General features: G+C 40.3%; 1 protein-coding gene across 1 annotated transcript; it reads right to left on the bottom strand.

The window, feature by feature from the left end:
- Positions 1 to 1,015: 1,015 nt before the first annotated feature.
- gdnfb (glial cell derived neurotrophic factor b) lies at positions 1,016 to 6,166 on the bottom strand. Its single transcript, XM_056375498.1, has 2 exons — positions 4,631 to 6,166; positions 1,016 to 3,623 (listed from the first exon to the last, which is right to left on the bottom strand). The coding sequence occupies exons 1-2, from the start codon at positions 4,863 to 4,865 to the stop codon at positions 3,049 to 3,051; spliced, it is 810 nt and encodes a 269-aa protein (XP_056231473.1). The 5' UTR covers positions 4,866 to 6,166; the 3' UTR covers positions 1,016 to 3,048.
- Positions 6,167 to 12,249: the final 6,083 nt, after the last annotated feature.

Raw genomic sequence — 12,249 nt, 5'->3', positions numbered from 1 at the left:
CACAAAAACTGTAGTCATGTGTGTAATGGAAGAAAATAGACTTAAAATGTAAAAATGCGTAAAATAAGTATGAGTAAAAACTGAGCTATTACATGGACTGTATAGACTGTGTATTTAATTTAAACCACCACTACAGAAGTAGTCCCAATAAAAACTTCACCCTCAGGTGTGTGGATTTTGCAGAGCAACCAGGACATTGCTTCTGGAAATGGGTCTTGCTGTTTAATGTCTTTGTAATTTGTCATTGCGATCCGCATCTGTTCACCTCCCCTGTATTGAGATGAACTGAAAACCTTTGCAAATAAATGCAAATTTATCTGCACAAATAAGAAAGAAAATATATGATTTTGTAATTTAATTGAACCGATTCTCTAAAGTTTAAATGTAGCATCAATGTGTCAGCGTGTACAGTTCTGCCAGTATTCAGCACCTGTTTCGAACACCATCCCCTTAACAGCTAACACTTGTGTTGTATTACACTCCAGTGGAACATTATCCTTCATTACAAGCTCCTCTGACACCACGAACAATAGAGCAGAAGACTCATCTGACTAATAACACTATCCTCTGACTGTCAAGTCAGCGCTAATGATTTCCTCTGTTGTCAACAGCTAAAGTTGACAAAAAAAAAAAACTTCTAACATTTTACACAGTGGGCCCAGAAACAGTTTGCTACTGTCATAGTTAATTTAGGAATATGTTTAATTGGGCCCATGGCAGCCATTAGACTACATTTTACTTACACGTTTGGCCAAGCTGCACTGTGGGTGTTAAATCTTTAAAAATGTGTATGCTTTAGGCTACAACTGGTTTGTCTGTGGTCAGGAAACTACAATAATGAGTAGAGGAGGCAGAAGTTATGTTGTGGAAAGTGTTGACTCACACTGTATTTAGGCTGAGCATGGAAGCTCAAAATAAAATTCTCTTCTAACTCATTTTTAGATCCTTTTCATTTTATGAAAATATTGGTATTCTGAGTAACCGGTTTAGCGTCAAAGTTACTGGCTGCAGATTATAATGTTACCATGGTGATATGTTCATTGAGTAGTTAATAATTTCAAGCACAGGAAAATAAACTTCTTCATGTCTTTAAGTTTCTTAGCTATGTCTACCAGTGAAACACCAACTGTCAAACTGTACCATCATCGCTCTGAGCCTGACTGGTGCATGATCTTTCTTGGTAAAATGTCACACAGAGAACCACAGGCTGCTGTTTATAAATCTAAGTTTTATAAAGTACAATAGGGGCTTGGGAAGCCCACTTTGGCCTGTAGTTGTTGGACCAGGCTGTACTGACTCACAGCTCAGGAGACAGGCAGAGGAAGGGCTGTGAAATGTGAGAGAGCAGAGCATGGATCAGATATCGACCACACACACAAGTTAAGCGAGACTTCTCTTCTCGTGTTCTCTTACATCATTGTCTTCTCTGGATATTTGCCGCCTTTTAATCATAGTGTCATTCATTGTCTCCTCTTCTAGCTCTTTGTTGCTCATTCTTCCATGTTTTCTTTATGTTGAAAGATCTTTTAACATTCATCTTTCAGCCATGTATCGTTCATCCCTCACTGTCGGTCTCACCTTCCCTCTATTCTTATACTGCAGGTGAAGAACTGTACTGGGTTTGTGTGCTCCATTCTCTCCTGTGTTTAATGCCTGTTCCTGTCATTTGATAACATCAGATTCTATTCATCCTTTTATGTTTTCTCTCATTTCTTAAAGGATTCAATAGATTCATCCCTAATGCTCTATTGCTTTATTCTTCCTTTTCCTCTTTTACACAAAAAGTGACAGAAATACAATGATTAATTTCTGCTACCATTCTCTTTCAAGGGTCTCCCCCCCAACTGTTTTTTGATGTCAAGTTTATGTAATAGCATAATAATGTAATAGTTTTTTCTGAGTAAAGGGTGGTAGTAGTAACAAGGTGGTTTCAAAGGACAGAAACAATGATTCCTGTGTGTACATTACAGAATACACTGCATTGTGTAAGAATGCATTTATTAACAATTAAATGGGACTATTTAAAGGTGATTACTGTATAAAAATAAAATGTAGTCATGTTTTTAAAGTGAGGAAATCTTGTTTCAGTACCACAGCAATTCATCTTAGAGGAGGACATGAGACTAACCATGAATCATCAACTGTTCTTCTAATCTGAGAACAAATCTAAAGCTTTTCTTACCTCATAAAAAAAACAAACAAACAGGAAATAATGCAGTCAAATGACACTCAGCTTGTACAACATTGTAAACGTTAAGATCATGAGGAAAGTTTTCCTGTGAATAAAAACTTTAATAGTGCCCTGTGGAGTTTTTGACCACTAGTAGCACTATAGAGCAACGTTTTAAGAGTATCACCCTGATTTTTTTTTTTTTTGTATCGTGCGTACGTGCAGGCAAACGTGTTTGTTTACAAGACAACTCCGCAGGGCACCTTAAACATAAGATCCTGATGCGTAAAAGATCATTTTTGCAATGTAAACCACCCAGTTGTTTTACTGCTTCTATATGGAAATAAAAATTATTTGATTTAAACCTTTGGCACACGCTAAAATATCACATTACAATAATAAATAACATTTATTAATTTTATAAAAACAAAAATAAATATCAATAAGTTAATATATTCAAGATTTCATAAATACATTTCACAAGTGTCCATGTAACATATGTGCTATACAGTAGACAGAGTGAGTCTGCTGAATTGTGTTTGAGCTTGTTTCAGTCTTTTTGGTTGAGTATCCGTGGAAACATTTCCAATTACACTGAACAGATTTGTGATGTAAGGTGTGGACAGTAAAGCAAATCGTGGATATTGTGATGGAGCTCAGGTTGAAAAGAAGCGGATTGGCCATCGCTTTGGGCTAAAAACTGAAGTGATGCCACCTCTTCTCCTTATTTACTCATTTACTGTTGGACTCAAGTCAAGCATGGTAACGTGTCACGCCAGAAAGTTTCCTCACAATTTCAAAAATCTGAAGAAAAAACACCCAATACCATACTTCAAAGTGGGAGTCAATGCAAAATTACACAAATTAGTTTACACTTGCTACACACAGCCACACTTCCTGGCAGAGTGCTTCTTCACGGTGTGGTAAACAAGGTTGTCATCCAGAAACGAGAGATCATCGTCAAATGCTATTGGTCGGCAGCAAGCCTGAGGGGGTGTGTCTCTGGAAGGAAGCCTCCTGTTATGAGCGAGGTTATACAGGATTTTGTCGTAGTTGGTCTCGGACTTCCTGCAGGGTCCTGAGCAGTACCTGAATATCATTTCCTCACTTGAGCGGTAGCCCAGACCAAGGTCCGTCACGTTGAGGTGGATCTGTTTGAGCACACAACCCTGTCCTCGTCCACTGCCGCCTCCTCCTCTAACCTTCCTGCCTGTCTCCCCTCCTCTAGCTCCTCCTCTTCCTCCTTTACCACCCTGATGGTTCACCCCCTTTGTCCTCTCCCTTCTGTGTCGAGCGCTGCTGCTTGAGTTTTCTTTGGAGGGGGAGGAAGTGGTGGAGGGTGGGGTAGATGAGGACGTGGTGGATGACGAGGAGCGACGTATTCTGCTGATGGTCACTTTGATGAAGTCCACCACATCTTCAAACTCACCCGGCAGGGGCTCGTCCATGAGGTCTGAAACACATTAAGAGGAAATGGCACTCTTAGAAGGGAATATCATATTGGACGAAACCCATTGTTTACCACACCACACTGGACATTGAAGAATTGGAGTATTGTGTCAGATACCACCCGTACAAATGCAAAAATGCTATCACCCTTTTTTTTTCTGCAGTGGAATTCCATTTGAACTGATTCATCCAGTTTACAGAAGGATCCCATTCTTATTTATGCACCACACAGTTGTATGTTTGTGTGGACTTCATTATGGCTACAGCAGCCAGTATGTATCCTTGTGGTGCAAGACCTAAACCACTAAATCGATTCGTGGACAACTATTTTAACAATCAATCGGTTGTTAAGTAATTTTTTATAGCAAAAATTAAAGACATTCAGACATGTATGATTAAGTTTTAGACCGTTAACCGGACAAAATGAGCAATTTGAGGACATCACCTTGAGCTTTAGGAAATTGTGACAAGCATTTTTACATTTACATTATAACATTTCATACAGTAGATTAGATTTATTCAGAGCAAGAATAATCATTACATGCCAACCGACATAATTTATTTATGTCAAAAACTAAAAAGCATGTTTTATGTGGGCGTTCACTGTGGGGAAAGTATTAAGAAAGTAATAAGATCAAAATCCACAAACTCCACTAGCTCTGACTTAGGTAACCCTAATTGGTTAGAGGGCAGAATGAGATTGGATATTGGAAATGTTTCAGTAACTATATGCACTCTAAAATTTAAAAAGTTTTTCAGTGCCAATTTAAGTCTAAACAAAGTTGTTTTGTTTTTTCCTGAAGTGAAAATGTGCCAATAGAGTGTCCAGTTCCAAGTTTCTTCTATATTGTAGCCTATTTTTTTCATCTGTCAGACACAGATCATAATATAGGCCTCACTTGTTTAAGAAATACAAATAATTCTAGTCTTAGCCAGCCTGCTTCTTGCAAATTACGTCTTGGCGTGGTTGTTGCACTTTTGGCACGCCGTACAAAAACCACAGGCTCTTACATTTTGCTCCTCCAGCCAGCGTCTCTTCCCAGTCCGCTGCATCCGCCTCAGCGCGGCTGATGCCGTGGGAGGTGACAGACAGGCGGATCTGAACCGGCGGGAGCTCCAGGGGACTCTCGTCGGCGCGCCCTCTCCTCTTGGTGGACGTGGACCGCTGCGGGCTCCGGGGCAGCGGGCTGGCGTGCACGGCGCTCAGCAGTATCAAACAAGTGGTCAGGCTATCCCATAACTTCATTGTCCACTTCAGTCCGACAGAAGGACATGGCGCGATGCAAAATCAACAGGTATCATCTGACAACGACGATAAACGGCATATTGAAGACGTCTAATAGCTGGAGAGGAAACGGTGCGGCGCGCTCATCAGCTCTCGTCACTGGAAATGTTGAAGATCAATGTTTTATTGCCCGCGTACTGTAAACTGCACGCTATCACTCTCATGCCAGCTGGCAATCACTCTGCAGCGTGGCGCAACATCCGAGGCGCACGAAACCTACGGCAAAAGCGTGAAATGACTTCCCTCTGAACTTGTTTGCAAACAGACGGATCCAACGACGCCTCTCGGAGGACAAAAATGATTCCCAGTTAACAGTCCCTCACTCGGGTTTTCATTCAGTTTCTATTGCACAATGCGGTGACGCAAACTCCCGTTCATCCTCACTCACCATCAATCCTGACTGAGGGGGAGCGAGAGGTCGAGCAGGAGAGATGGGGAGTGGTGGTGACGTCTAACGGTCCATCCTCTGCTTCTTCCAGTCTCCACCCATGCAGACAACACAGAGGGATGGAGTCCAACTTCATGATTGAACTTAGTGAGGTTAGAGGAGTTATGTTATGAAAGAGGCTCAGTCTGTGTTCTAGGAAGAGAGAAGTTTCACACTTTCCACTAACAATACGCCAGATTCCCCCTCCTGCTTTTGGTGTTTGGTTGATATTGGATGGGAAATGTGTTTCTAATCAGCCAGTCAAAACAGACTGGGTAGACTGTGTTGCTACTTATAACCACAGTGTGCTTGAAATCACACTGTTTTACAGCTGATGAGCAGATGATATTGTACACCAAGGGCTCTGAGCTGACACTACAGCTTCACTCGTAGAGTTTTCTTTTGAAAATATTTTCCCTTCTATATTTAGCAACAGCAAATGTTATTTTGAATCTTACATCGTGACTAAGTAAGGATAAGACATTAAATTTCCATTAATTCAATTACATTGGCTTAATGCTTTTCTCAGTTTCTTTAAGGTACATGTCAAGAACCACTGGCTCACAAGGTGTAAATGAACATTTTAAAGACGTGTTAAATCGGGGAAAGATTTTATGGCTTTTGTTGTGTAATAATTGCATGTTACTGTGATATAATGATGTTGAGAAACACAACAAACTATATGGATCAGCTTACCTCACATGTTTTGTGCGTGTAGATGCTAAACATATTAAACAATTGTAAACTGGAAGCTGGAAACCAGCCATAGCATCAGTAAGAAACGCAGGATTGCTTTGTATAAAGTGGCAGATGAAATCCTTCTGTTGTCACATTGTGGCCTCATCTCAGCATCTACCTCCTCAGTACTTCAGTGAATGAATGTGAAAATTCCATCTCATCTGTTCACTGTGTCAACTCATGTTGTTATTCAATCTCTTATCATCTTTTTTAGAAGACATAACAAGGCAGAGATGTGCATGGGTGAAACTATGATTGAAACCAGAGGAAAGATGAGTGAAAGTGATCTGAGGAGATTATGTGCCTGCGTGTCAAGTGCTCTCCTTCCAAGAGTAGTTAAAAGCTGTTTATTTCACTTTAGTCTGCAGCACAGTAAAAATAACTGCACACACAGCTGTAGTGTTTAAAGACTTTTTGTTCAGTGTAAAGCAGAACAAATAGTATAGATGATAATGTATACCACATGAGCTTATTTGATTCAAAGTCCAGATGGATCAAGCTCTAGTTCATTTATATGGGGATGTCCAAAGCCAAGACTAGACCATTAATGCAGTTATTTTAAATGTAGAGTGTTTCATCTCTCAAAGTTGGTCCCCTATGGCACCGGAACCAAAACTTGTCATAAACACAGTTCACTTGTCTTCTGATTTTATCCAAATGAATCCTTGCAATCCTTGAAATATACAGACCTGTCTCTCATTTGTGTTGTTCCCAGCAGCCTTCATCTTCTCTGTTCTTTGAGAGTGATTATTGTGGATAAAAAGTACATCTGCTGTGGTGCACACCCTTTTTTTTTTCCCCAGAAAAATCTTTCCATTTCCTCCAATCTAGTTTGAGGCAGGCCTTAAACTTTACAGCAGTTCATGAACAAGCCTGATGTGAAATACATACTGGACGTCCATAGGCATTCTAACAATATATGCAGATGTGTAAACATACACGCTCGTCCATGCACCCTTGAAGTGTAGCCTTTCATGATGAATCATGTTTGTGTCAGTGCATCCGCACATGTGGGCCACATTGTATTGTAATCACTTGACTACGCTGAACATGCAAAAACCATTTGAGCATCCAAATGCGCTGTTACTGTAAATTCATACAGAATAAGAGTTGACTCCCGCTTGTGTTTTTAGATGTTAGTGTACTAATCACTCAGAGGAGGCTTCCCTCTCCACTGACTTGCTCACTTAACTATGGAAATACCTCATCCTCAAGCAATTACAACCTTGCCAAGCAGCAAATATACCAAACAGATGTCCATTTCCCTTCTCGCGAGGCATGAGGGCTAATCGGGGGCTGATCTGCAATTGAATCTGTCAGCCATTTTTGGGCCTCAGTTTGACTCGCATGTAACCGGCTAATTGCACGGGTCATTTCACCAGTCATTATCGGCCATCATGAAACTGCAGCCCCAGGATGGCTTGTGGGAGGGAGGAGCTGACAGCTGGAACTGATGTCTGATTTGGGACATGGCTGCCGGTGTAGTAATTAGCAGGAAAAAAGAATGTCCTGACTTGACGCACTGACAAGGAGAGTGGGGAGATTAGCAGTAATGTATTCTGCATTTGCAAGTGCTTTAATGTCATAGTCAAAGAATTGTTTCTTGCCATGATAGATGTGCATGGTTTGAGGGATGGTAATATCGGTCAGTCAGTTGGTCCGGACTGAAATATCTCAACAACTATTTGATGGCTTGGCATTTAATGTGGTGCACTATGGAGAATAACTCCTAATGTCTTTGCTGATTCCTTCACTTTTCTCCCAGGGCTGTGGTCTAGTCAAAATTTGTCATGGCATTTGTATCAGTCTTAGCTTTTAGTATTTAGTTTTTGTGTTAGTCCTAACACACTGAACTAAGATGGTGAACATGGTAAACATTCTACCAGCTGATCATTATCATGTTAACATTGTCACTGTGAGGATGGTTGCATGCTGATTTTATCATTAGGCGCAAAGCACGGCTGCATCGAGGTTCAGAATCACAACAAGGCTGCTAACATGGCTGTTTTATTTATGTCAGATTGATGTACAATAACAGCTATTTCTCCAGCAACTGCCATGGTTAGGGCTCAGGAGCAGGGGAGGCTGACCAGGTTTAGGCTGAAAAGGTCAACTTTAACCACAGAAGGGCTTGGTTCACTTTGGATTCACTTAATTTAGTATGTGTATATTAACATTTAGTACAAGAAGTTACCAAAAATAAGAAAATAACCAACCATACTTGTTTAATTGTTATCAAATCAGCTCCCTGACGTCAGCTTAACGTAGTTTGACTGCAGAAGAGGTTCCCTTTGCTGATGATTTTATAGCTACTTATGGATTTGGGTGGATCATTGAATACATGATAAAAATCACCTCCTTGGCGTGCCACAGCGGTGCTTAGAGAGTAATCCACACCATATGTAGACGGGTGCTGCTGGAGCCTCGGGGTGAGAGTGATCAGGCTTTGGAAGCTGTGAGTGGAGTGGATGCCGTCTGCTGAGCTGAACCACTGGGAGTTGGCTCAGAAACGTTAAAGTGGGGTCAATAACAGTCGGTAAACAAATAGACCATTTACTCTACATTTGTTTTCAGTTTTCGTGATTGTAAGTAAATGACACATTTTCGTCAGCTGTATGTGGCTGTGGAAAACCTCTAAATGTCTGTTCATTAATATAAAAGGTGAAGAACAGTACAGTCAGTAAACTGGTTGAAAACACTTTACCCAGATGTGTTGATTTCTCACACATGTGCATGTAGGACTTAAATGCTGCCACTAGTGGACACTGTTTACCGCTGTTATTATCAATGTGTTACACATTGACAGCACATCAGAGGCATTAACACCTTCCAGTAATAGTTTTCTTTTTTCTTTATTTCATGTTCAACAACAATGACTTGCATACCTATCAGTAACTTCCTTTTCTGCAAAGCAACTGTGCGTATCCTGTTTTTGAAGGTAAAGAAATACATGTAGGACACTGAAAGAACTAAAACGAATGCTTATGATTATTTTTTTATATGCAGGTTGGCAAAAGCACATAACTGATCTGAATGTTTTGGAGGCTGGTGGATGATAGCTCAAATAATGACTAACATCAATTTATCTTTAGTGATCTCCATGGTGTGGTGAGAAAGAACCAATTAAAATCTGACAAAACATGTCACACCCCTTTGACTACAGGCTGCTGTTCTTCTCATCAAGTTTAACAATTTTCTAAACCACCAGTCTGGTTTATTTGCTTGTTTTTAGCTTAAAATAGAAAGGAACAAATCATGTCTTTACTTGGGACAAGGCTCTTCTGAAAGATACTCTGTGTTTCTCTCATGGTTTGAATACGTTTGCTTACCAAAAGGAAAAGGTTTTTGTTAATTTAAATTAGATTACTATAGAAAATACAGATAGATGGACTAGTTGTTTGTCTGACAATGTTACGTGAAGTGTTACGCGGCTTTGTGTTGTCAGGTGGGTTCACCTGAGAGTACGTCCCTCCCTCTCCTGTGTGTTTGTCTTTGTCCAGGAGATGGAACCAGTGAGTTCTTCACATGCATTTCAGTGTCCATCACCTGAGCCGCTGCACATCATCTCGCTACTCTTGTGTAGTTACACTTGGTGATAACCATCCTCAGTTGTTCGATTGTCGAGATCCTTTTGCCATGTTTACAGTTTAGCTGCAGTCGACATCACTGATCTGATGACATATCTAGAAGTTTTACCCAGTTTTGGATACAATGAAAACTGGTCTTCAGGTTTGGGTTTTCAGTCAGTTGTCCCTAATATTGAACATTTCTTTTATTTCATGACTCACAGTACCCAGATTCTGTTTTTGCTGAAAACATTTGTCATAACAGGAAACACTGAAAACTGACTTAAGCTCTAACTCCACTGAAGACATTACTGTTTCATTTCTTTCAGGTCTGTCACAAGCTCCAACTGCCAAACCCTGGACCGGGTTGAAATGTAAAAGAAGGTTCTTTCATATCGGTGCTCAAGCGTCAAAATTGATTTTTATAAAATCAAGAACAGGTGAAGATTTGGCAAAAATAAGTGAGAACACAAGGTCCAGAAAACATTTGAGCTGTATTATTTTGAAGTAACTGAGCATGACATTGTCTGCACCCTGCTGATAACATTTCATTACCAATGACACAAGAAAAGCTTTAGTGTGTGTCAAAATGTAGGATCATAATTGCAGAAAATCATCTTCCCTTTGTCCACACTGTGGAGCTTCTCTAAAGTGGCAATGATGATATTTCACTCACAGTATCTCTCTCTGGCCTCTGCAGAGGTGTAGTTCTCTGGCTGTTCCTGTGGAATGTTTTTTGTTGATTGGATGATAATAGCAGGTGAATAACCTGGAATAATGAGATCACATTTTACCTCTGTGACCCACAGAGTATATAATTGATGTCACATGTGAATGTGAAGAAGGATGGAAGCAAGTAGAACAGAAATTGACAGAACCGTACATTGCACAGTAAGACTAATATTATACTGTATTTTGTCTGAAGGTCTTTGATTATGGTTGGCGGTGTGATTTTCTTTTGGTCATCATTGGTAAACTGACAGCTGCATGTCATGCTTCTGATTTGAAATGACCAACTATACTTGATTTGGTTGTCTGACTAGGTCTATGGAATTGCTGTGTCATCTCAATCTAAGCACAGATATTCAGAGAGCTCCTATTACTACACCTGTTATAAGATGGTTTTCTAACTGCAAAGAGGAATGCCATTACTGAAAAGTAAATGGACGGCAACATCTTGTTAAATGCAGTCAACGCTTCAATCATCTACAATCCTCAGTGGAAATGTTAGTGAGACAGGCAGTGGCTGTGAGGTGTCTGAGGACAGACATGTTGCTTAGATGCCTGCTTTGCCTCCTCTAATGTTTCCTTTTCTGCCCTTCTTATTGTTTCTACAAGTACTTTTCATATACTGATAGAGAGCCTTAAAACGTAGTGCATGTGGACTGGAGCCAATATTCAGTGTTTTAGCACTGGTCACATGGAAAAAATGAGAGCTGTCATCTCATAACCCAACTCGTGCGTATGAAATAATGTCCTGTGAGTAACACATGACAGCTGCGTTTTCAAGATATTCACCTTCAGCAAGTCTCAGCCTCAGGTTAATAGCACCATTCTACCTTTACAATACAAGCTGTCAGACAAATTCTGATGGTATGATCTGAGATATACTGTAGCTACACAGAAGGAGTCATTATAAAAATGACTGCAATGAACATGTAAAACTACTCGAGGTGTCCACAGTGGTTATCACTGTGTATTACAAGACCCGAGTTTCTTTTTCTTTTTTTCTGTAGCTGACTGTGGATCAGGGCAAAAATGTTGGATCAGAATTAGATAAAAGGATTTCCACATTACTCTGTATAAATGAATGGCTTGAGTAACTGCTCAATTTTACATACTCATTTTGGATGAAGGTGGAATATTACGGACTTGGAAAATTAGGTCTAAGTAGACCACCAACAGAGTGAAAATGAAAATGGCTTAAGAAACCAGCCTGGTTTCTGGTTTCTGGTTAGCCCCATGTGGTAGCTCTAATATAATATAATACTATAATAAAAAACCCACATGAAAAAAAATTTCTGCAGGACATGTGATGAGTAAAATTGCGTTTTCTCCAGTTTTCATAACAGTGGAGGCTGTGGACAACTTTGACTTGCACTTTATCAGTGTTAATAGTGCCTGGTACTGGTGTGCGCCCATTGTTCCCAGTCCTCTGTCTTTAGTGCTCCTTGATAAGAAAAATGCTTCTCTGATACCATAAATCTGATCTCTCCTGCAAACACCATTTTCTCTCTCTCTCTCTCTCTCTCTCTCTCTCTCTCAAATACACACGCACGTGAACATTGTGACTTTACACACGCGCGCGCAGACCACTCTTGTTCAAACTTTACTTCTGTTTCTTTTTCTTCAGGCTGCCACCACAATTAATGGCGCGTAATCAGCTGGACTGTTAGTGACACATTAATGAGCACAGAGCAGCTGCTATAGCCAACATGAATTAATGGTTTCATTGTTTTGCCATTTTGGTCATTGTTGTCATTGTTGTGCACACAGGCAGTCAAACACACACACACACACACACACACACACACACACACACACACACACACACACACACACACACAACACACACACACACACACACACACACACACACACACACACACACACA

This window comes from Seriola aureovittata, chromosome 5 (genome assembly GCF_021018895.1).
Source record: "Seriola aureovittata isolate HTS-2021-v1 ecotype China chromosome 5, ASM2101889v1, whole genome shotgun sequence".
Taxonomy (NCBI): domain Eukaryota; kingdom Metazoa; phylum Chordata; class Actinopteri; order Carangiformes; family Carangidae; genus Seriola; species Seriola aureovittata.
This window is presented reverse-complemented; position numbering and strand designations above follow the sequence as displayed.

Bases quoted from the DNA above. Each gene is read 5' to 3' on its own strand.
- gdnfb (XM_056375498.1), bottom strand. From the start codon at position 4,865: ATGAAGTTATGGGATAGCCTGACCACTTGTTTGATACTGCTGAGCGCC. The intron at 3,624-4,630 runs GTAAGAGCCTGT...AATGTGTTTCAG, and splicing joins GCTGGCTGGAGGAGCAAAAT to ACCTCATGGACGAGCCCCTG.